At 49.7% G+C, this 25,674-nt stretch overlaps 1 protein-coding gene across 1 annotated transcript in view; it reads left to right on the top strand.

Moving 5' to 3' along the window:
• The window catches only part of Gpd1l (glycerol-3-phosphate dehydrogenase 1 like), a 31,578-nt gene extending 10,557 nt beyond the window's left edge, over window positions 1-21,021 (top strand). The window contains exons 3-8 of the mRNA XM_032911020.1: window positions 2,180-2,320; window positions 4,584-4,722; window positions 7,995-8,107; window positions 15,606-15,839; window positions 16,882-16,988; window positions 18,400-21,021. Coding sequence (XP_032766911.1) covers window positions 2,180-2,320; window positions 4,584-4,722; window positions 7,995-8,107; window positions 15,606-15,839; window positions 16,882-16,988; window positions 18,400-18,496 — 831 coding nt within the window. The 3' untranslated portion in view covers window positions 18,497-21,021. The remainder of the gene's footprint in view (window positions 1-2,179; window positions 2,321-4,583; window positions 4,723-7,994; window positions 8,108-15,605; window positions 15,840-16,881; window positions 16,989-18,399) is intronic.
• Window positions 21,022-25,674: the final 4,653 nt, after the last annotated feature.

Raw genomic sequence — 25,674 nt, 5'->3', positions numbered from 1 at the left:
GCTTTAGGTCAGGCAGGGCTGAGAATCAAAACTCAGGGCTTCACCCCTGTTTACTGGGGCAGGGGAGTTAGGAGGTCACTGTCATACTCCTTTCTTTGTACCAGCAACAAGGAACTTGCTCCCCCTGTCTGCCCTGTGCCTGGAACTCTGGCTTTCTGCTTTTGACTTGCTAGGCATCCGGAGTAGCCACCCTGGTGCTTTTCCTTGTTGAGTCATGACCTCCCTAGGTTGCCTAGGTAGGGCTTAAACTAGCGATCCTACTGCCTCAACCCTCTGAGGAGCTGAGATTGGAAATCTGTGCACCGGGGCCAGGCAGCTTAATCCTGGGGACCATGAATCTGCCAAGTGGCTCTAAGAAGCAAGGGCCAATGCCCTGAGGGGGAAGGGAGGAAGCTCGCATGTCAGTGGGGGAGGGGCATCCTCACTGGCCACCTCCCTCCCCTGGCTGAATGTAGACAGGCGGAAGCCTACTCTCTGCTCAGCCTTGCTGTTCAATCCAAATGTGCATTTGGTCTCCGGAGTGGACATTTATGTGACCTCTCTTCTGGATAGCGCTCCCAGAAGCCACGCAGCCCTCCCCTCTGCAGCCCTCTCTTCTCCGGCTTCTCAGTTTTAGCGTCTGTCTTCTTGTGAATTCGAGAGGACACACAGGATCGCCAGCCATTTATTTATTAATTTCTTCACTATTTATTATAACTAATTTTCCAAAACTTACATATATATGCATGAGGATGGATGTCTTGCCTGCTTGTGTCTGTGCGTGGCATACATACCTGGTGCCTGTGGAAGTCCAAAGAGGGTGTGGATCCCGTGGAACTGGAGTTTGAGATGGCTGTGAGCCACTGTGTGGGTGCCTGGAATTGAACCCTGGTCCTCTGCAAGGGCAGGCAGTGAGTGAAAGCTCTTAGCAGCGGAACCAACTCTCTGGCATCCCTCAGCACTGCGTCCCCATCTTTTCCAGAGTGGCCTGAATTTGGTATGTAGCTGAGGATGAGTCAACAACTGATCTTCCTTGCCCCATCTCCCCATCCAGTTACCCCTGGTTCTGGGGAATCTAACTCAGGGCTTCCTGCATCCTAAGGAGGTTCTCTACCCACCCAGCCCCGTCCTCAGCTAAGCATTCCTAGGTATGTCTGTCGGTGAGGCTGAGACTTCGGAATCCAAGGCTACCTTGCATGGATCCTAAACCAACCACTGCATGCCTAAACCTGCCTGAGGCCCGCTCAGGAACCTTCCGTGACAGTGACTGCCGTTTCTCCGGCGGCTCTCTGAAAGCTGGCAGGTCAGAGTGTGTGGTGTTGACGGACCTGAATGGAGAGGAGAGTGGTTATTTCCCGCCCTTGCAGGAGCAGTGGCCCACCTGGCTTTCCGGCTCTTTCCCAGGGGCTCAGCAGGTGGAGAGAGGCTCTCCTGCTGTGGCGCTCTGACTTCAGCTGGCCCCAGCGTGACATGGGAGCCAGCATGGCTCCCTCTGGGATTCGTCTCATTGTCTCTCTCATCTTGGCCTGCTGAGCTGTCAGATTTTTCAGAAACACCGTTCTCGTTAAATCTGCACATCTACACTTGAGTGGGGTTTCGGTTTGGTTTCTGGCCTTCTGAAACAGTCTTGTGTAGCCAGGGCTGGTCTCAAACTTGCCAGGTGGCCAAAGGTAGCCTTGGACTCCTGATCCTTCTGCCTTAGCATCTTGGTATCTGGGACGAAAGAGGCTGAGGCAGAAGGATGGCGAGTTTGAGGCCAGCGTGGGCTACGTGGTGACTTCCAGGAGAGCCTGTATAGTAAAGGGCCATCCTGTCTCAAAAAAGCAGTGATTAAAAACAGCAGCAGAGCAGGTGAGATGCTCAGTGGCTAAAGGGGTCTGCACACAAGCATGATGTCCTGAGTTTGATTCCCAGGACCTACCTAGAGAAGGAGAGAGCCAGGCTGCCCTCTGACTTCCACACGCATGCATGCATGCCACACATACACACACACACGCACACGCACATGCACACGCACACCAGACATAATTAAGACATAATTTTTAAGATTTAGCAATAATTGATTAACAGGACACATCAGGGTCCGTCAGGAAGAGTGGGGGTGCGGATGGTGGCACCTCAAGGCAGTCCGTGTTTTGAAGGGGCGAGGGAACAGACTGGAATTTCTGCAGGGGTTATCGGTCTCCTCACTTCGTCGCAGGTCGCTGTCCCAAATCTCGGCGAAGCCGTGCAGGACGCAGACCTGCTGGTGTTCGTCATTCCCCACCAGTTCATTCACAAGATCTGCGATGAGATCACGGGCAGGGTGCCCAAGAAGGCCCTGGGAATCACCCTCATCAAGGTGAGTACCACGCGTGCGGAGCAGAGAAGGCTGGACTCGGTTCCTCCAGGGTTCGTGCCCTCTGTCCTCTGCTCGAGAAGTTCCTTTCCTGCTAAACACCTGACAGGAAGCAGCTTCAGTGGGGAGAGGGTTATGCTGGCTCCCTGTTTGGGGCAAGACAGTCCATTGTGGCCAGGGAGACCAGGCAGGCCTGGCTGTGGGCAGCTGCTAGCTCACAGACCGATAGGCAGAGACTGTGGAATCTGCTGGCTTGCCGAGTCTCCATTGTTTGGTTTTGTGCTGTGCTGCTGGAACTCATCACCTGGTGCATGCCGGGCAAGCACTTAGCACTGAGCTGTGTCCCCGGCCTCCTTGTCTTTCTTACTCAGTCTGGGACTCTGGTGGTGCTCCCATTTTCAGTTAATCTTCTCCGACACTCAGGTGGGCATTGCCTGAGACTAGCGCAATCGAGGTGACAGTTGAAACTAACTATCCATGGTGGGTGAGATGGCTTGGTGGGTCAGGGTGCCTGCTGTGAGTCCTGAAGATCTGAGTTCGATCCCCGGTACCATGCCTGGGAAGGATGCTGTGCAAACCTTAACACCTGAGTTCGATCCCCGGTACCATGCCTGGGAAGGATGCTGTGCAAACCTTAACACAGCTAGTGCTGGGGTCTGTCGTAGTGGTGGATTCTGAGCTCCTCATTTCGGAAGACCATGCATCAGGGGACAGAAAGGTCAACGTACATGTGTCCATGCATGTGAGTTTCTAACGTAGTTATGTAGCACCAGGCAGAGCGGTGTAGATGGACATTGTAGTGACATCTATCAACTTTCAAAATGGTGTCACATTATGGTGGGACAGTTACATGTGATAAGATGATGAAGAGAATCAGGGTGAACTGGACAGGTGGCTCAGTGGCTCTTGGATTAGGATTAAAATTTTGTGCCTAGCACTCACCAGGAGGCTCCCGTCTTTAACTCCAATTCCAGGGGACCTGATGCCCTCTTCTGGCCCTTTTGGGAACTGCACATACATGGTAGACGGACATACTCTCCAGGCAAAGCACTTATACATGACACATAAAATTAACTTAATAAAGGGAAATTGTGTGAGGCGTAGAAAACATTCAGGATGGCTGTTCTGTCAGATGGGAAAAGGGTGGGGAGAAGAAGAGAAACATAGAGAGACATACACACACACACACACACACACACACGTTATGGGAGGAGCTAATACAGTGGTTAGCTAAGATTTATTTTAGTATGTATGTGGTGGTGGTGGGGTCTGTGTCTGTGCGTGTGCATGTGTGTGCACAGATCTATCTCCTCAGCCCTAGAGAAAAGAATCTTTCTGTCCCATTCCGAATGGGCCAGCTGGTGTGGCACCAGCTTGTAGTGGGCTCCACACTCTGTGCAGCTAAGCCAGAGCCAGGGGACAGCACGACTGTCCCTCTTCACAGATGCCGAGCACTATTCACTGCTGATAATGGACAGAGCTAAACTGAGGTCTTCCTTGGTGCCTGAAGCTGACTTTGGGGGTGCTTATGACAGCAATTTCGATCTCCCCGACATCTGGTCCTTATCAATGGGAGCCACCAGAAGCCCTAGAAGGTGCCACTGGACCTGTGCGCTCTCGGAGCCTTCCGGGCCAGTGCCGCCATTCTGCAAAGTAACCAGTCTTGTGAGGAGTGGGGGTGGGGTCTCTGCAAACGCCTTGGCCAGCCGAATGTCGAGAGATAAAGAGATAACGGGACTCAGCGACAAGACTTGACTGTCAACTTTGTAAAGCACATGAGACATCTTCCATAAAGATGGATTCTATAGATTGGGAAAAACATGCTCATGATAAGGGTTTGGGTGAGGATCTGGTGTCACCTGGTGGATGCAAAGGTCACCGGGCTATTAACCACATCTGTTCCCAGACCTCTCGAGAGAAAACAGGTTCTATGTCTCGCTTTGAGACATCCCTGTGCATTTAATATTCCTGGTCCCCTAGTGCTTATCTCTGAGCACAAGCACCTCTGTGCCCCCCACATCATCTTACCCACATCGTTCTATCCTGTCAGTGCCTGATAGAGAGAGAGTCTCACTCTGTAGCCCAGGCTGACTTCCAACTTTCTATGTGGCCGAGGCTGGCCATGGACTCCACGCAGTCCTCCTGGATTACAGGTCTGGCGGGATCACGGGTTGTGAGCCACCACATTCAGCTAAGATTACTTACAGAACAACTGTCTCTTGCCTGTTTGATTTGCAAGTCTCCTGACTGGTGCGAATCCTTCTAGGGCATAGACGAGGGCCCGGACGGGCTGAAGCTCATCTCTGACATCATCCGGGAGAAGATGGGGATTGACATCAGTGTGCTGATGGGGGCCAACATCGCCAGCGAGGTCGCCGCGGAGAAGTTCTGCGAGACCACCATTGGTGAGGCCGCAGAGGGCCCTGGCTGTGTTGGGTGCTTAGGGAGTGCGGTTCCTGCCCCCACTTGGTTCTTCCCGGCTCTGCCTGGGGGCTCAGGGCCGCATTGCTACACATGGGGCGCCAGGGAGACGGTTCAGTTGGTGAAGTGTTTGCCTGCGGACCTGAGTTCAGATCCCTAGATCATGAAAAGCCAGCATCCGTTGCCTCTAATCCCTGTGCCAGGAGGGGCCAACCAGAAGATGCCAAGGGTTTGTTTGCTGGACAACTAGCCTACCTGGTCAGCGAGCTTCAGGTTCCATGAGGGACACTGACTGGAGAGATGGCTCAGCACTTGTTCTTGTAGAAGAGCCAGGTTTAATTCCCAACATCTACGTGGAGGCTCAGAAATGCCTGTAAGTTCAGTTCCGGGGGATCCAGTGCCCTCTCCTGGCCTCCATGGGCACTAGGTACATCCACGGTGCACATACAGACCCATAGACACAACACCCATACACGTTTATGAGAAGAGAAAACAAGTGCAGAGATGGTGAGATGGAGTGTGACTGAGGAAGATACCCAATATTGCCTTCCATCCTCCGCCTTTCAGATTGGTTTTCCCTGTACGTACCCGTGGAAGGGTTGTATGCACATAATGCAGCTGCCCCTAGAAGCCAGAGGTGTAGGATACCCCAGGAGCTGGACTTAGGGGCGGTTTTAAACCACCTGATGGCTTCTGGGAATTGAACTCGGTTCTCAGGAAGCGTTCAACTGCTGAGTCATCCCTTCAACTCACTTTATTATCTGATGGTGCGGGGCCCTGGGCATGCTAAGCGCTCCGTCACCAGGCTACAGCCCTTCCTCCTGGTCTCTGGGTTGATGACATTAAGGACCAGCTGCTGTTTAACTGTAAAGTCGGAAGTCTCTTGTCCCCGAGTGTGAATTCTCTGGAGGGGAAAATCACCATAATTTATAGAGCACCAGATGGAAATGCTGCCTTCGAGAATCTGCTGCCCCCTTGTGGTGAACATGATGCCTTCATGCTCCTGATTTTACAAAACCAGTGTTTAAGTCGTAGTGCTCTTTTAAGCAAATAGGACTCCATATTTATTTATTCATTCCTGCAAAGGCCACACACCTAGATATATAACATAGTTCCTGATGTATAGGTGATCTGGAAATAATATATGGAATCGGGGGATGGTATCAATGACCACCTCCATATGCCAACAGATGTCAGCTAGCTTCGTAATTGTGGGGCCCAAGCTCTGTTCCCACCAAGACTGTTTTCCTTCTGATTCTTACTTAACTTTGAAGCCATCCCGGGAAGGCCAAATGTTTCTTTCTCAGGAGGGAGCTGGAGGAGGTTAAATCAAAGAGCTACAAACTTGGCTTCTCTCCAAATCTCCTGGGGAGCCTCAAAAACTAGCCCTGCTGCTCCACTCCAGAGCTGTGGTTTAATAGAGCGGGGCTGTGGCCTGGTTCCGAGTGTTTTCAGAGCTCCCCGGTGGCAGCTTGTGCAGGCGGTCGTGAGAACAGCTGGCCTGGAGTCCTCGGGGGCCTTCTGGTGTCCTGATAGTTGCTGTTGGCTTGTGGGCAGGATTTACCTAGAAAGACTCAGAGTCCTGAGTTTAGAACCCAGGGAGGGGTTCACCAAAGCCACCTGCATTCTTGGCTACAGCAGATTTCACATCAGGCATTATGGGTAAGGTTTGGCTTTGGTTGCTCTTCCTTTGTTGCTGTCGTGTTTCCGTATTTCTGAGAGCCGTTTTCCCATGTAGTCCAGGCTAACCTGGAGCTCCTGGCTCTTGTCTCAGCTCCACAGATACCGTGATTACATGCAACATATCCGTCACCAGAACTGAATTCTTTTGGTCTGGTGTCTTCGTTAGGGTTTTACTGCTGTGAACAGACACCATGACTAAGGCAAGTCTTATACAGGACAACATTTCATTGGGGCTGGCTTACAGGTTCAGAGGTTCAGTCCTTTATCATCAAGGTGGGAGCATGGCAGCATCCAGGCAGGCATGGTGCAGGCAGAGCTGAGAGTTCTACATCTTCATCTGAAGGCTGCTAGCAGAAGACTGGCTTCCAGGCAGCTAGGGTGAGGGCCTTAATGCCCACACCTACTCCAACAAGGCCACACCTCCTAATAGTGCCGTTCCCTGGGCCATGCATACACAAACCATCCCATCTGGTTTATTTCATTTTCTGAGACACAGTCTCACTACATACATCAGGCTGGCCCCCTGATTCATAGAGGTCTACCTGCCTCTGCCTCCAGACTGCTGGGATTAAAGGCTTTCATCACACCTGGCTGCTTCAATCAAAGGTGTCCAAGACACGCAAAAGAAGAGTAGCTGGGGTATGAAAGCCAAGGGCCATCAAACACACCCCAGCCTGCTGCAGAGGAGGGGACCAAATACCTGTCCTACGGCATTTGCGGACAGCACACTGTAAAACACATGCAGTTCTGTTTTGAGAAAACCTTTTCGTGTTTAGTAAATTAAAAATGTATGGCTTAATTTTCTTTTCAAAATTAACTAATTATTATTGTGTAGAGCTAGGCGTTTTTTTGCCAAGCCCACATGTTAAGGTCAGAGGACAACTCTGGGGAGCTGGTTCTCTCCTTCCACCTTTACGTGGCCTTTCCTAAAAAAGCAAAACAAAACAAAACAAAAAACGTAATCACACCTGTGTTAAAGATGCCACAATTGACTTGATTGAACTCTGGAGAGTTGGGGTGGTACAGAGCCAAATTATCTTGGTCTATCTTTAGCCGCGTATTAACCACCCGTGTGTCTGTCTCTAACATCCTGTGACGACCACTTAAAACCTTTCGAAATGAGCCAACTTAACAGACTGCTGGTGTCTACCAAGCCAAGAGCTAAGGACCACACCAGGTGGCACCCGGAACCTGTAACAAAGCTTTCCCCGACTGTTGTGACTCCCTGATGCTCCCACCGGGGTGTATTTCAAAGGTGCTTTGACTCTTGACTTCTGGATCTAGAAAAGGCTCGGGAGCCTATTACCCTGGTGGAGCATGGGATTTGGGGCAGCCTGAACCTGTGCTCCAGGTCATAGTCACTCAGCTGTAACTCTCTTGTTCACTTAGAGGTGAGAGCTGAGGTTTTGTCTCCATAGCTGAGTGCCTTTTCTCTCGTGCGTGCGTGCGTGCGTGTGTGTGTGTGTGTGTGTGTGTGTGTGTGTGTGTGTGTGTGTGTGTGTGTGTGTGTCTGAGGGGACATCACTAATCTTTTTTTTTTTTTTTTTTTTTTTTTTTTTTGGCTCTCCTATAGGCAGCAAAGTGTTGCAGAACGGCCTTCTCTTCAAAGAGCTGCTGCAGACGCCCAACTTCAGAATCACGGTGGTGGACGATGCAGACACCGTGGAACTCTGCGGTGCTCTTAAGGTATCCCACCCGGGGGAGGAGGTGCTGAGGCTAGACTAGTGTAAGCAGTCTGATATCAGAGAGTGGGCTCTGTGTTTCGACTGGCTGGTGCGTTGGTTCAGCTGCGTGTGCGCCCACTCAGGTGTGTGTGTGTGTGTGTGTAGAAGTCAGAGGACCATCTACAGCGTGTGCCCCTGACTTCCTCTTTGTTTGAGACAGAGTCTCTTTGTCGCTCACCCTTAGGTACACCAGGCTAGCCCTCAAAGCCTTCTGGGATTCTTTTTCATCACCCCTCCCCCGGTTATAGCTTTCTCTTGCTGTGTCCAATTTGACCTGGGTCCTGGGGTTAAATTCAGTTGCCAGACTTGTGTGACTGGTACTTTCCCACTGGGCCGCCATCTGCACTTGTCGTAGGCTCCCATGAGAAAGAACAAGTCTTGGTCTTGGGTGACTGGTTGCCCCTTTCCTAGGTGGGGTCTCTTTCTCTCATTTCTTGTATTTATAAATATCAGTGAATTGTGGTGTTTTTTTTTAAATTGCTTTTTGATCATTTTTATTTGTGTGCATGTTTTGTTTGCACGCCCGCACCAATTAAATGCCTGTTCCCCAGCGAGGTCAGAAGACAGCATCGGGCCTTCTTGAAGTGGAGTTACGGGTGGTTGTGAACTGTGTCGGAGATTGGTTCTAACGCTTTGATTCAATCGGGAATCCGCATGTCCAAACCCTAAAGGTCCTTGTCTCCAGTTGGTTTTCTATTGATCAATAAAGATGCCAGGGGCCAATGGCTGGGCAAAGGGAGGTGGGGCGGGGCCCTTACAGTTGTGATGGCTAGGACACTGGGGAAGAGAATGTTGTGGGAGACGGATGATGTAGGAGCTGCAGGAGAGAGCCAATGAGCCATGTAAGAATTCAGGTAAGTGGCCGCTGGCCAGGCCACTTCTCCAATTGGGCCTAAGTTAGCAGGGGAAGGTTTAGGAGTACCCAGCCTTTGAGGTATCCAAGGCATTTTAAAATTAATTGGGGTGTCTCTGTGTGTGTTTGTCTGTCTGTTTGTCTGTCTGTTTGTCTGTCTGTCTGTCTGTCTGTCTGTGTCTTCCATTTGTGATGGGTCCTGGCTGGGTGCATGAGTGTGATCCATTGAGAGCCAAAGTGGTGTAGCCCAAACTCACTGCTACAGTTGTGTGGGTGCCGGGAACTGAGCCCAGGTCCTGTGCTAGAGTAGCCACCGCTTAGCACCCGGTCATCGTCTCTTTGGCCCCATATTGTAGTTTGTTTTCTGAAAACTTAAATAATTTTTCAGATTTTGTTCTTGTTCATTGTGTCCATCTGAGTATGAAGCCAGGGGGCAGCACTGGATCCCCCCAGAGCTAGAGTTTCAGGTGGTTGTGAGTCACCTGACAAGGGTGCTGGGAATCAGGCTCAAGTCCTCTGGAAGAGCAACAAGTGCTCTTAACCACTGAGCCGTCTCTCCAGCCCCCTTTTGATTTTTATTTGTGTGTATGAGTGTGTACCTGCAGGCTTGTCTGTGTACCCCATGCATACGGTGCCCTGGGACCAGAAGAGGACATTGGATGCTTTGCAACTAAAGTACGGAAGGTCGTGAGCGGCTTCATGTAGGCTGGGAATGGACCTCAGGTCATCTGCAAAAGCAGCCAGTGCTCCTAACCCTGGGCTGTCCCTCTAGCTCCCACATCTTGGAGATGAAGGCTTGGCAGTCCTTGTGTTTGGCTTCTCTGGGTCTCACCAGTCTCCTTCCTCACCCCGGTGTTCTCTTGAGTGGGAATCTGTTTCCTCTCTCTCCCCTACTCGGCTGGTTTCTCGTTCCTTTTCATGTGGAACAGTCGTCTCCTGCTGATGAGGTTTCTTCAGAGAACGGTTTATCTTTGTTCCCTACCGTGAAAAGAAGCGGTTTCGACTGGCCAGAGACCAGGGATTGTCAGGAGACAAATCGCAACAAATTTAATTACTTGGTAAATCGGCCTCTAGCCCCAAGTATGCAGAAGGCAGCTTGCATCTGCCAGGGGGAGCTATGTCCAGTCATGGGGGATTCGGTAAGGAGAGAAACAAGGAAACAGCAATGGAGCGAAGCTGATCCAAGTTACTGAGGGTTACCTCAGAACGGTGCAGTTGGTTTGGGGGTGTTGTTTGTTGGTTGATTGGTTGAGATAGGACATCAAGCAGCCCTGGCCGGGGTCCAACCCGATGTGTAGCTGAGGATAACCTTGAGATTCTGATCCCCCTGCCTCTACCCTCTAAGCACAGGCGTGTGCCACCTTGTCTGGTTTATGTGGTGCTGGGGACCAAACCCCAGGCATCATGTCTGCCAGGCAAACGCTCTGCCCACTGAGCCACACGCCCAGCCTCCTTCCCTTTGCTGAGTTCAGGGCCCTGCGCAAATCCAAGGCAGGCACTTCCTTCGCCACTGAGACACACCCCCGGCCTTTTTAGGTTTTATTTTGAAATAGCGCCGAACAAAAATGCCCAGAGTGGCTTTCAGCGTTTGCTGCAGCCCAGACTGACCGAAGTGCTTTTTTCTCTATCTTGAGTTCTTGCCTCCACGCTTAGCACTTTCTGTCAGGATGGACTCCTGTTTCCAGGAGAAGCTTCTCGATCTGGAGCTTCCCGGTGGTCAGTCCGAGGTTGCTGCCCCTGCTGAATGACCCCCTTCTGGCAAGGCTGGTCTGTGGGGTCTCGTGGAGGAGCGCTGCCCAGAGCAGCTCTCTTTATTAAGAGTGGGTCAAGGGAAATGTTTCTATATGTGTTTCTCTCTCCTGGGGGAGGAAGCTAAGGAAGGGGCTACAGCAGCTACGTCCATGATCTCTCTCCCCAGGAGTCAGGACTGGTTGACCCTGAGTATTGGGGGGTGCAACATGGAGGACGGGCCCGTAAGATGACTCAGTAAAGCCATCTCCCGCCAAGTCTGTCGACCTCAATTCGGAGCTTGTGACCCATGTGATGGGAGAACTCTTAGTTACCCTCAGACCTCCACACTCGTCCTGAAGTATGAATGCGCACTAAATATATACACAGTACATACGTGATTGTCGCGTCTTCCTGTTTGTATTTTTTTTTTTTTTGAGGCAAGGTTTCTCAGGGTAGCCCTGGCTGTCCCAGAACACCACATTTAGACCAGGCTGGCCTCACGGAGATCTGCCTCCAGAGTCCTGGGACTAAAGTTGTGTGCCACCACACCTGGCTCTGAAAAAGGCGATTTGGTAGCTCTCTTGGTAATTAAAATGCTTGCTCAGCATGCGGGAAGCCCTGGGTTCAAACCCCAGCACCACATAAGCAAGATAGGATGGAGCGGGCCTGTAGTTCGGCCCCGGGCAGGTGGAGGCAGGAGGATCAGAAGTTCAAGGTCACCCTTGCCTCACAGCAGCGTGTTAGGAACCAGTCTCCCTCTCCCTGTCACTTCTCAGTGTGAATTCCCTGTGTAATCCAAAACTGTTCCTGGAGTTGGAGCGGCTGGGAAGGGAGCCAGGCAGCTGACGTCCATCCTCCCGTTTCCAGTGAGACTCGCTGTGGGAGCACGGACAGGAAGGGGAGCACCCACCCCCCTCTTCCTCAGGAAGTCTACATCATCAAAATTTAAAACCGGCATTTTGGTTTAACACTGTGCGGTCACAGAATTCACTGCACATTTAAAGACTTCGAGCCAGCTAAGGGCTTGGGCTGCCAGGCGGCTCGTGTCTGCATCTCTGTGATGGGGGGACCCTCTTCCAGCTCTGTGCTGGCTTTGGCGTTACTTTGGGTGAGATTTTTTTTTTTTTTCAATATGGCCTTTAATCGTCGTCTATTAAGTAATGGCCACTCAGCAGCAGGGGGCGTCGCGGACGCCTGATTGCTCAGCGTTAGCCATAAGCTGCCCACAGCCGGTTTATTAAGCGGCTGGATATTTTGGGTTACCAAGTGGGGAGATGGTGTGAAATCCCACTCAGAATGGAAGGTGCTGGGTGAGAGGATTCTAGGTGGATGGCTCCAGAAAGCTTCTGTTACTGGGAGCTGCTGTGCTCCTGGCAGAGTGGCCGTCCTTGAGCCTGAGTCAGGACTGGGGATTTCAAAAACTGAGAAGCGGGGACTTTTCACTTAGTCTGGCCATGGTATCCCATCCCACAAATAAAGAGAGAGGAATCCAGAATGAGTGACCTCGGTGTCCTTTCTCTGTCCCCACTTCTGCCTCTCCGTCCCGGGTGGGTGCCCCTCCTCCTGGTGTTCACCCTTCCCTCTAGCAGAAGGGCTAAGGCTCAGACTCAGTCAGTGGGACCCATCCCGTCCCCAGTTTTCTATTTTTGTGGGAGGGTGAGAGTAGAAGAGTCCTGTCCACCTGACTCAAAGCACCATTGAAGACATTGTCCCTCTGGGTGGAGGGCTACTTCTGGGCCCTGCTGGGACCCGGGGAAGGGTTTAACACACCTGTCTTCCAAAAACCATAGCATTTTTAGCTGTGGCCGGTTTACAGCAGATTTGCTTGAACTGGTGGGTAATGACTGAGTGACCATGCTCTACCTGGCTGACTGTTTTTATTTTTAGGTTGGGTCCTATTAGAAGAGAGCTAGCCTACCCAAGCCCTCTGGTGGGGAAGTTAGTAACCCCTGGAAGCTTTGAGGTAGTCCAGACCCCAGAGTCTTGCTGGAGAGGAATCACAGCTCTGTTCCCCACTAGCCTGTTCCTTGTCTGCCGTTTTTCCAAGTGTGCAGCTGAAGAGCTGGGCCTGCTCATGCTGCCTGGCTTAGCCAGTTGACAGAAATCTCCTGCCAAATCTTTTTGGTTGAGCAGTTCTTACCGTGAGAAAGCCCTTGCCTGGACTCTGAGGGAGCTCTCTTGTGTCTTTTGCTCACTGGGCCTGCAGGTATGGTGTATCTCCTGGCAAGCTTCCTTTATCCTTCGCTGTGCGGGATAAAGAGACCTGTGAGACTCTGTGAGGTGCACATTGATTTTTTTAGTTTTTGCAACAGGGCCTTGCAGCTGCTAGGCAGGCACTGTAGCACTGAGCTCAGGTTGGCGTTGTCCGCCTGCCCTTTGACTCCCTCTGTCCCTGAGAAGCCATGGAGGCGTGTCCCTGTGACACAGAATGGCAGGGGTGTGAGGAAACCTCTCCAACCTGAGAGGAAGGAAGACAAGCATCCTAGGCATTGGATCAGTGACCCATGGGCCACACACACATCGTGTCCTGGGTGCAGCCTCAGGGGTGAGTTTCCTTCTTCCTTCTCTCAGCCAGGGGAGAAGGGTAAGCCCAGGCCTCAGAGTCATGACTGCAGAGGATCTGGTGTGACCCCACTTCATCTTGCAGCAAGAAAGAGCCTGTTCTCTTCAGTCATGGATAATTCCTAGGATTGGATCACCATGTCGTCATCCAAGAGACAGCAGAGAGGTTCAGAATTCCAATCATTCAGCCGAGAATCCCCTGTAAGACTCCATTCATTGACATGACTTCAAAAGAACCACTGGCCTGCTCATCCAACTTTGCAAAGGAAGGCTTAGTGACCACTGCATCAGATGGGACAGATATGAAACATCAGGATGTCCCAGCTTAGTGCCCTGAGCCTGGGTCTAACCTTGGACTTACTAGACTCTGATACGGGGCCTGACCTGCAAGCAGGATACAGCACCTTTGTTGAGGTTTGGTCTTGGCTATGTGGGTTTTAATGCTAAATGCTGGCCCCCGTGGCCTGGTACCTCCAAGGGACAAGAGACTCTGCAAGTACAGTGTGACCTTGCTCCTTAATCTAAAACTATTGGCCAAATAGAGATGCTGGTAGCCAATAGCTGGGAAGGAGAGGCATGGGTGGGGCTTGGGGTTCCCAGGAGAGCCATGAGGAGAGAGAAAGGTGCCCAGGAAGAAGCTGCCATGGGGGTAGGTGAGTCATGAAAACACGGCCATGAGGGATGGCCAGTTGGAGTTAGGAGCTGCCCAGATGGGACATGGCAAAGTCTAAAATGGGGTTGTTGATGGGGTTATTGATTCTAATAGCACAGAGGGTAGATACCTGCTCAGCCCTAGTGTTCAATAAGGCTTTTATAAAAATAAAAGTTGTAAGTTTTTTGTCTTGGAACAGAAGAGACTAAGGAGGATTGAGATTAAATGTTTTCTTTTTTGTTTTTTAAAGATTTATTTACTTATTATATGTAAGTACACTGTCGCTGCTATGCCTTCAAAAGAGGGCATCAGATCTTATTATAGATGGTAGTGAGCCAGCATGTGGTTGCTGGGATTTGAACTCAGAACCTCTGGAAGAGCAGTCAGTGCTCTTAACCACTGAGTGATCTCAGACCTCAATTAAATGTATTCTACACCCCTTGTCATTGGTGAGCCCACTGTTCAGACAGCATCACTTGAGGTCCACTAAGAGGTAGCCTCCAGAAAAATCAGACAGGGCTGTTGGACCTCCAGAAAGAAGGGGCCTGTCATTTGCACGCATTTTATTGTTCCTTTTATAACTGACAAGTTATTTTCCACGAGGACCAGATACAGGCCCACAAAGACTGTCATTCAGCCTGTGAAAGTCAAGTCATCCGCCATCAGTAGCTGGTGTGGACCGTGTCCTATAGAATGTGACTGACAAACACAGGCCTTAGGGTGATATCCTCTATCCCAGCTTATCCCCTGTGGAAAGGGAGCTCCGTATCTGGTTTGCGGGTGCCTAGGAGAGTTGATGCAATGAAATATACAGAGCAGCTGCCCCGGGAATATTCATGTGGAGATATTTAAAGGAGAGAAATGGCTGGGACTATAGTTGCATGCATGCTTACCTTGTGACCCTGCGAGCCAGCTCCTAGAGCATACCCGAGAGAACTGCCCACACCACAACAGACACCAGCCAGAGGCTCACTGTGATCTCTTATCTGCTGTAGTATTCTGATTTACCCTCCTTCCTGTCACTTTGCACTGGGGTGAATCTCAGTTTGAGGGCTTTTGTAAAATCATTAATTCTGAGGATCAAACTCAGATTTGTTTGCAAAGCGAGTATGATGCACTCGTGGTGCTTGCAGGGTCGGGGTGGACGGGGTGGGACGTGGTGCTTGTTTGGGACAGGGTTTGTAGCTCTGACGGAACTGGAATTCACTGTGTAGACCACACTGGCCTCAGAGTTGCTGCAATCCCAGACTAGCACTTAGTTTTGATTTAAAACAAACAAACAAACAAACAGGCAAACTAGTGGGCTGCAGAGATGGCTCAGTGGTTAAGAGCACTGACTGCTCTTCAAGAGGTCCTGAGTTCAAATCCCAGCAACTCCATGGTGACTCACAACCATCTGTAATGGGATCATTAGATTACATTTCCCATCCCTCTTCTGGTGTGTCTGAAGACAGCACAGTGTACTTATATACAATAAATCTTTCAAAAAAACATTAGAGGGCAAACTAGTTTGCCCAGAGAGAATGCACCCAAGGGCTGCTGTCAGCTGACCTGACTCTCGGGCTGACGCTCCGTACACCTGCGCCCACCTCCCATGCTGCTCCAAATCCTTTCAGGGCTGCGTGTGCTCCCCTGTCAGCTCCTGCCCTGTATTCTCTGCAGAACATTGTTGCTGTGGGAGCCGGCTTCTGCGATGGCCTCCGCTGTGGGGACAACACCAAGGCAGCCGTCATCCGCCTGGGCCTCATGGAAATGATCGCTTTTGCCAAGATCTTCTGTAAGGGCCAGGTGTCCACGGCCACCTTCTTGGAGAGCTGCGGGGTGGCCGACCTCATCACCACCTGCTACGGAGGGCGGAACCGCAAGGTGGCAGAGGCCTTCGCCAGGACTGGGAAGGTACCCCAAGCCTCAACCTGCTCTGCTTGATACTGGGACCCTCTTCGTCTGAGACCCCGACAGGGAAATGGCCGGTGCCCACGGAGATTCCCCATAACATCAACACCCACCTGTTCCGTCTTGACTGTGCTTACCTGACCTGTAATACCCTTTTCTTTTGCTTTAATCTTTTTTAAGGTTAGCATACAAAGTGACAGGCCTCCAATAGCATTTTCATGATACTTAATTTAGATTACTCCTCCCCTCAGCTTCCCTCTCCCCACCCCATCTCCGGTTCCGCCTTCTGTCCTTCCATCCCTATATCACATGCCTTCTCCCTCTTTTGCCCCTTCTGGGAGGGTGGGAACCCCTTCTGGTCTCTGGCCTCTCCCCACACCACTCCAGCATAAATACGCCGATATGAAGACTAGGCGCTAGGAGGCTGGGGAGATGGCTCAGCCACACAAACAGGAGGACCACCATGTTGGATTAGATCACCAGCACCCACGTAAAAATCGGGGTGCAGCCATACTGTAATGTCAGTGCTGGGGAGGCAGAGACTGCAGGATGCCCGGGCCTTCCTGGTCAGCGAGACCAGCTAAGTTGGTGAGCTTTGGGTTTAGGGAGGAAGGTAACTAAGAAGACACACGTCATCAACCTCTGACCTCTCTCACATATGCATACCATATGTGCATGGACATGAACACGCATGCACCCGCTCATGCATGTGCACACATACATACACGTGTGTGAGCACACACAATACACACACACAGGTACAGGCACACATAGGCGGTAAGAGCCTCACTTGAGAATTCACGCACTCCTTGTCTTTCTGAGCCCAGGTGACTTTATTTTATTTTTTTTTTTGGTTCTCCTTTCTTTCTGAGCCCGGGTGACTTTTATTTAACGTGACACTTGCCTGTAAATGTCACGGTTCCGTGTTTCCTCTCGAAACGTCCTTACCCTTTCCTTGCGTGCAGACAGGACATCTCAGCTCTCCTCTCCCTCTCTCAGAAGAAACAACTCTCAGGGGGATGCCTTCTTTATCCTTTCTTCTCAGACCATCGAAGAGCTGGAGAAGGAGCTGCTGAATGGACAGAAGCTCCAGGGACCCCAGACCTCCGCGGAGGTGTACCGCATCCTCAAGCAGAAGGGGCTGCTGGACAAGTGAGTCCCCCGTTGTCTGGGATGCCGGTCCTCAGACAGTCGCATCGGGCGGATGAGGGAGCTGCTCAGCCAGGGTACTTAGCACGCGACAGGATCCGTTGAGACTTCTGAGCGATGTGTGGGCATCTCTGGTGGGAAGTATCTGTTACACAAAATGTAACTCCGTTGAAAAGAACTTGACTCTAGATTAAGCATGGTATGGAATATGAAATTTTAGTTGAGTACACCCAACATTTTCAGGTTGTGACCTGACCTTGGCGTCTACGAGGTTCACACTTGAGAACCTCTCAGTTTAGTTAACAAAAAAATATTGCAAAAGAAAAAGCCTTAATGTCTTAAGACAACTCACGATTTCTTGTGTTGGGCTACGTTCACAGCATGGATGGTGCTATAGATACCTGCTAGGCTAGCTTTTGAAAAGGGGCCTCAGGGGTTGGGGATTTAGCTGAGTGGTAGAGCGCTTGCCTAGCAAGCGCAAGGCCCTGGGTTCGGTCCCCAGCTCCGAAAAAAAGAAAGAAAAAAAAGATGTGAAAAGGGGCCTCACCATAACCCTGATTGGCCTGGCACTCACTACACAGACCAGGGCAGCCTTGAACTCACAGAGAAATCTGACTGCTTCTGCCTCTCAACCGCCAGGATTTAAAGTGTGTGCCACTACACCCAGCTACTTTTGTTTTTTTGTGAAGAGATGGAAGTGTGGGCCTGGTGTGGTTCATGCCTGAAACTCCAGCTTTAGGGAAACCAAGACAGGAAGACTGATACAAGTTCGAGGCTAGGTTAGGCTACAGAGAGTTCAAAGTCAGCCTTGGCTAAAGAGTAAGACCATGTAGAGTTAAAGGGCAGGGGTTCTGGGCTTGGTGACACATGCCTGAAACCTTAGCACCCAGCAGCCTGAGGCAGGGGTATCAGGAACCCACTGCCAGCATTTGAAGCATTGGTAGCTCGTCGGCTGGTGACTACATTGGGAGTTCCGGATCCCAGTGCAGCCCTGAGCCTTTCTCAGGGTGATTGATCTTTTAAGCACAAAAACCAGATCCTAGGTAGATACACCTACGTTAGCAAGAAAAATTACCGAGAAGTGGGATTACAGGAGCCAAAAAAAGCAAAATCTGTACATTTGGGGACTTTGCCAGAACTATGGACTTTGAAAGACTGGGTCTTCTTGTTTGGTCAAGTTAGGCTGCCTATATCCTGGGTTATAAGGCCTGAATGATACTTCAGTCATGGCATTGCTTGTGCATTGTCTGTGGACCTATTACAACACACATGCATGCACACACACATATGTACACACACATGTACACATGCATGCACTCGTACACACACGCCTGAACATGCACATACACACATGTACCCACTCCAAGAGGCAAGGTGCACAGCCTAACATGTCCTTCCCACTTCCCACTCCTAGGTTTCCCCTCTTCACTGCCGTGTATCAGATCTGCTATGAAGGCAGACCTGTCACCCAGATGCTGTCCTGCCTGCAGAGCCACCCGGAGCACATCTGAAGGAAGTCAGGCAGCCCTGTGGGAAGGGCTCTGCCTTGCCCATGGAGGACCACCCAGAAAACCAGGGCGTGGCAGTGAGATCCTGCTGAACTGTACTCTGATCTGAACACATACAAATTGTCACAGCTTTGTCTCTGTGCCAGGAAGAGGCACAGCTACAGAGGCACATGCACATGAGTGAGAGTGTGTGTGTGTGTGTGTGTGTGCGCACCAGTGTGCACCTTTTCTCATTCTGTGAGTGTTTCTCTGAATCCAAATCAGGTGTCTATTTTAATGATCACATTTTAAATTTTCCCTCCAGGGCAGCTTGTGAGATTAGAACTAACTCAGCTAGATTTTATGGCCTTGACTTGTATGCAAGTGAAGGGAAGAACTGTTTGATTTTTCCCTCTGAAAACAGTTATCCTGGTGTATGCGGGTATGTGTGCTTGATGACCTCCACACTTTACTTTTAAACAGCATCTCAGAGCCAGCAGCACGAGCTCCTGGATTATGGTTTGATAGCTTAACAATCAGGTGTTTTAATCAGATCCTCCACATACACTTCTCTTCTTGATACGACACCACATTTCTTGCCTCCTCTTCATTCGCTGCTAGAATGGGTTTTTATACAGGCCCAGCAAGGCAGAGAAAGGAGGCATCCTGCAGTGGCTGACATTTCCTCCTGGGGAAACTATCATGCTCTTTGCTAGGTGTGACTTCTGCAACATTGTCTCTCCGGGCTCGTGGAACCGTGAAGGGTGCCACTGTCACTTCTCATGTAAGAAGCCATTGCTGTACCTGATCGTCCAAGGACATTCCTCCTTGCCTCCAGGACAGGACCTGCTGGGATGTCACTGGGCCTCCCCGACCTGGCTGTTTATAGGAATGGTATCTATGTGCAGCCTTTCCTGAGGCCGCAGGAGGGCTTCCCGACTTGGGGATTTGTGTGGCAGAGAGCCGGAAGGTCACCACTGAGTGATGTCCCCAATTGGCCGGGTCATTGCACTCTTAAGAAAGAGGGTTCCCGGGCCTCAAGAATGGCCCTTGTGTTTCAATATGCCTTTCATGCATTTCTGATGGTCACTACATTTTGAGAGCCACTGCATTTGAGAATTTACAGCCTTTGCCGAACAATGTTCTATAAATACAAGTGTCCTGTAGTCTCCTGGCTACGCCAAGTGGACCCTGGAATGGCCAGGTGAGTTTGGCCATTACAGTTGCCTGCCTGTCACACACTAGAGGGGGGAGCCTGGATGCTGGGCACCTGCTAAGCTAATAAGTCCCAAACACATTAGACTATGAGAGATTATTATTATTTTTTTTACTAGAACATTAACCAACGTTTCTAGAGAATACTGCTATAGAGTGAGGCGCCCCTCACTCTCCAGAGGAAATCAGGATGACTAACTTCCTGTGAGGGTTTGTTCTATGTAGCCTGGGTTTTGCAGTTTTTGACCTTTCTGACTCCCTGAGGAAGCTTCCAGGAGGCAGGGTCGGGCACAGACAAGTCAATGTGGACCTCACTGAAACGCACACTGTATGGAGTGAGTGCTTTGGATGCTGGAATTAGGACACAAATGATTTTATCTTTATTTAAAAACCAGGCATCCCATGGGAGCGGGAAGAGCGTACAGATGCCGTTGTCCTGCGCTTATGAGAGTTTCTACTTCCTCTCCCTCATCCTGGGTTTGGTATCCCCCACCCTACTCTGCATCCCCTATATAACCGAAAATGATTGTAAAATAAATTTTTATGGGAATTTTTAAAACTATCCAAGAAGACTTTTGGAGCATTGTAAAGTCCCATACCTGAAACGCACAGCAGGCTGAATATTTCAGTTTTCATAATGATGTTGTCAATCAATTTTTTTCTTGTCTCCTAGTAAGTCTTTTTTTTAAAACTCTGTACCTATGTAACGAATAGTTGCTTTTTAAGATATCCAAAGGGCTGTGAGCAACCCCATGGTGTCTACAAAGTAGCACAGTGCAGGATTGTTAACGTTTGTGTTTTGTGTCCTCATTTAATTCACCTCTCTGGCCTTGTACTTCCGGGTCCTTCCTTTCCCTCATGAACGACCCTTCCTGACTGATGCCCCCCTGAAGTCAGCTGATGTTGTTATCATAGTCCACCCATGATGAAAACAGGCAAATTCCTTGTTTGCTTTGACGGCCAGAGGCTTTACTCTGAGTTACCTATTTCTGTAACCACCTGCTGATTGCTGTTTCTTGTGGCCATAGGGACACTTGGATTAGAAGCTTCACCTGTGAATGTAACTAAGTAAGCTCTTGCCTTGCTCCTCTCCACGGCAGTTTCTGATGAATCTCTGGAGATCCACCCCTGGGGCCTAAGCCTGCCTTCTGTTGTTTTTCACAGCTGGCCTAAGGAGGTCGCTGTGGTGAGATTGCAGTGTCTGAACAGAATTGTTTCTCTGCCACTTCTGATGGGCTAGCCTCCTACTTCCAAATGTACTGTATTTGTTTACGGACTGTAGGTGGATGCGTAGTGCAAAGGCTCGACGTAATAAACACAACCTCTCAAACCTGTGCCGGGGAGCCGAGTTTTCTTTTCCTTTCATATGTTTACATAAATTATCATTTTATGTTGGGGTATGCTGTGCGAAGTTGGGTTTCTGTTCTTACCTAAGGCATTCTTTGATTGGCTTTAATAAAAAAATCCGGTGGCCAATTAGCTGGGCAGGAAGTGGAAGGTGGGACTTCCTGGGAATGAGAAAGGAACTCTGGGAAGAAGGAGGCATGAAAGGACACACGTGACTGTGGTAGCCACGTGGCTGTTGTGTTAACTTAGATGAGTTAGTTGAGAGTCTGTCCCAGCTTAGGCCTAAAGCTTTGAAATAATAAAAAGTCTCTGTGTGATTATTTGGGGAAAATTGGATAAGGAATAATTGCTGTCATATTCCAGCATTATTAATAAAAACAATTTAAAGTATTTTACACTACAACTTTATTAAATTTTATGTGTATGGATGTGTTTGGCCTGCATGTACACTATGAGTGTCCCTGGTGCCCACAGAGGCTAGAAAAGGGCACTGGATCCCTTGGAACTGGTGTTACGGGTGCTTTCAAACCTAGGTCTTCTGGAAGAACAGTCAGTGCCAAGCCATCTCTCTGACCGCTCTTTGGTTTTATGAGTTAAGATTTCATGTGACTCAGGCTAGTCTCAAACTTGCAGGTGGCTTCCACCTCCTGTCCTCTAAGGTGAGCACCAACCATGCCCAGCTCTCTTTGTTTTCTTCTTCCTCTTCCTTCTTTTCAGTGTTTATAATGTGGGGAGTGAGGAGGGGGACGGGACATGGGCCACAGTGAATATGGAGCTCAGAGGCCGACCTGTAGCAGTAGTTTTTTTCCTTCCCCTGTGAGTTCTAAAGAGTGAACGCAGATTGTTAGGATTGTATAGCAAATATACACTTTAATCCACTGAGCCCTCTCCATAGCCCCGTTTTCCTTCCTCTCTCCCCAACCCTCCTGATATAAAGCCTATGTAGATCAGGGTAGCCTCAAACAGAAATATGTTCCCTCTGGTTCCTGAACACTCGAGTTGGATACTTGGTTATTTACTTATTTTTAATCCATTTAGGTCAGCCTTTCTTTTAAAAAGCTGAATCGTGTTGCATATCTAAAACTTAAAGACACTTTTTAAAAGAGAAATATTTCAGCCAAGCCTGACGGCTGATTCCTGTAACCCCCAAACTCAGGAGGCCGAGGAAGTCAGCCTGGGAGTCAGTTCCCCTTCCACCATGTGTGTTAGGAATCAAACTGAAGTCTCTCACCCAATTTAATAATAAATCTTTTTTAAAAATGGGGCATGTCTAAGGGATTTCTAGACTGGGTTAGTTAAGGGAGGAAGACTGACCCTGAGTGGGCAGCAGCACCATTCTATGGCTGGGGCTTGGACTGAGGATGCCAGGTGACCAGCTGCCTGCCAGCAAGCCTCCCCTGCCTTGCTGGACTGCATCCCTTGGACTAGGAGCTGAAAATAAACCCTTACTCCCCAAACTTGCTTTTCATGGAGTCGGCCAGAAAGGTAAGCACTTCAGGGAGTTGAGTGAGCAGGAGAAAGGCGCTTTGCAAGGAACGAAGACAATGCGTGGCCAGGCTTGCAAGGGCAGAGTCCAGACGGCCAGGAAAGAAGGAGGGACATAGTATGAAGGGAGATGGGGACCAGGACCCTGTTCCTAGTCTCTGTTGACTTTCACAGCAAGGTCATACCCATCTCCTTCCCAGAACTAACCAACGGATCTCACCTCTCCTCCAGCGGGTAGGTGGAGTCTCTTCCTGCTTATTTTGCCTGCACATGTCCTGGCCTCCCAGATGGAGTGGGTCTCTCAGAACAGAGGCTCGATCCGTCCCTCACTGTGTCCTTTGTATCCACCCAAAGATGACAACCAAAGGCAGGCCATGCCAGCCCAGAAAGAGCCATGAAGACAGTGAGACAGCGGGTCTCTGTCACAGCCCCAGTTCTTCACTCTTCCCCGATCTGTGTATGAGGCTTTACAGAGTCTCTCCCAGCCATGCAGATCGACACCCGGCCCTGTGACTTGCCCAGCCAATACAATATGACAGTGACGCTGGCAGGAATGAGCAGTAACTGCCTTGCGTTTATGGGGCTGGCTCTCCCACCCATCCCACCCTACTAAGGACTCATGAAGCCCAGGCTGGCCTCAAACTCAACTTCTGATCCTCTTGCCTCTGCATCTCAAGTGTTGAGATTATAGGAGTTGACCCCACGCCTAGTTTATGTGCTGCCGGGTGCAACCTAGGGCTTTGTGCCTGCCAAGGAAGCTCTCTAGGAACCGAGCTACGACCCCACCCTGTCCTTCACTCTCCTTAATGTGTCATTTCTAGGAAACAAAACATGGCTCATACTTTAAGGGTTTTTAATGCATATGATAGTCTGCCTATGTATTTGACAGTCCTGGGCATTGAAACCATGACCTTGTATGTTCCAGGTAAACGGTCTATCAACTGATCTATGTCCTTAGCCCGAGCTCAGTTTTTTCTGTTATCTAAATTTCCATTGTACCAATAAACTCCAATAATCCACTACACCGTTGCTGAGGTTTAAATTGTCTATTGTCTTGCACTGATACACAAACACACACACACACACACACACACACACACACATACACACTCACACGTGCGCATGTGCACAAAACCATTTCTATGCCTGCCTGCCTCCCACATCCATGGGCAAAACTTCTCTCAACTTCAAATTTACCAAAAAACTGACAAAAACAAACACCCCTCCCCCACACACAAAGCTTTCTTTAGTCCTCTGTGCGGTCCTAAGCTGTGAGAACTGTCCCTTCTGGGCCTGGCTGTCACCTTGCATTCTCCAGTTCTGTAGCCTTTTGTCAGCCCAGGCTGACCTCAAATTCATGATCTGTGGGGAGCTGAGGAAGCCCTGAATAGATCCTTCTGAGTGAATGTATGCTATTGAAAGGAGCTAGCTACGTCCAGGACCCCAGCCTCATGGGAAAAGAGCAAAGCCTTCCTTCCCTTCTGGTCCACGTGTGGATGTTGATGGTGTGTGTAGAAAATGTCTACTATAGTTGTCTAACTGATGTTTACAGCCCAACACTGCTCCCCTACAGAGATCGCTGCTACTTAGTTTAGTTAAGCCTGTCTCCCTGTTCAACGGTATATAATAAATAATGCTACTCCCTTGTTTATCTGTGTGTGATAACCTGACTCCTTATCCAGACATATGCAATGACCTCAACTCTGTCCAATTCTATATAATAAACACGCTGAGCTGGGATACAGAGGTTTCCTATCACAGAGCCCAGTTCACCCCATTCCCAGCTATTTGTGTCCTTCTAACTGCCTGTCTTTTCTTCATTCCTTTGCTGCCCAGTCAAGACTGTCCCTGGGACCAAGCTGGGTGTGTCAAAGATCCCCCTGCCTCAGCCTCCATAAATGCCAGTGTTACAGGCAAGTACCACCACACCTACAAAGATGTTTCCACCCCAATGATCAAAAAGCTTTGAGGAACATTCTACTGCTGAGGCCCTGGTCCAACCAGTCCCCAGAACTACAGAAGTCAACCCAAGACCCTGCCTGCTATGCTGAAGTTTCCCATCTAGGTCTAAAACACGCAGTCACCAATGCTCACACCTGCTCCAGAACGGCTACTGATCTCTTAGACATCTCTGACTCAATCCACTTGGAAGACCTGGTTTTTCGCACCATTTCTCACACACACTGCTCCGTACAGAAGTCACCTAGGAGAATTTATGAACAGGGCCAATGGTCAATGCCTTAGTCTTTTCTGTTGCTATGATAAAATACCCTGACAAAAGCAATTTAAGGGAGAAAGGATTTATTTACGTTAATAGTTCCAGGTTACAGTCCAGTACAGCAGAGGCCTGAGAGTGGCAGAAACCAGAGAGAACTGTTACATCCACAGTCAAGAGCAGAGTGCACAGTTCAGAACCCCTGCCCAGAGAATGGGCCACCCTCAGTGGGCAGCACATCTCGCTTCAATTAGCACAACTAAAATAATCTACAGACACGCCTACAGGCCAGCCGGATCAATTCTTCACTGCAACTCTCTTCTTAGTGATTCTAGATTGTGACAAGTTGGCAATTAAAACTAAACACCATGCTGGGCTCACACCCAGGAGACAGAGACAGGTAAATCTCTGTGAGTTTGAGGCCAGCCTGTCTACAGAGCTCCAGGATAGCCAGGCTGTTACATAGAAAAACCTTTTGTCTCAAAAAACAAACAAAAAGGGGGTTGGGGATTTAGCTCAGCGGTAGAGCGCTTGCCTAGCAAACGCAAGGCGCTGGGTTCCGTCCCCAGCTCCGAGAAAAAAAAGAAAAAGAAAAAAAAAACCAAACAAACAAAAAGAATATTCAGTCTGTGTGTTCATCTACTGGCTCTGGAATTCGTTTATCGAGGCTTAACTATCCAAGCAGGGAAAACAGGGTGTGGCGCATTCCTGTGATCACAGCATTGGGGAAACTGAGGCAGAGGGATTACTGCAAATTTGAGGGCAGCCTAGGCTACGTAGCTAGACAGTCTCAAAAATAAATAAATAAATAAATAAATAAATAAATAAATAAATAAGCCCAAGCTGAGGACGTAGCTCATTTGGTAAGGTACTTGCTTGGCATGCCCGGAGACCCGGATTTAATCCTCAGAACCACATACCACAGGCCCAGTCGTGTACG

The sequence above is a fragment of the Rattus rattus genome, chromosome 8 (assembly GCF_011064425.1).
Source record: "Rattus rattus isolate New Zealand chromosome 8, Rrattus_CSIRO_v1, whole genome shotgun sequence".
NCBI classification, from domain to species: domain Eukaryota; kingdom Metazoa; phylum Chordata; class Mammalia; order Rodentia; family Muridae; genus Rattus; species Rattus rattus.
This window is presented reverse-complemented; position numbering and strand designations above follow the sequence as displayed.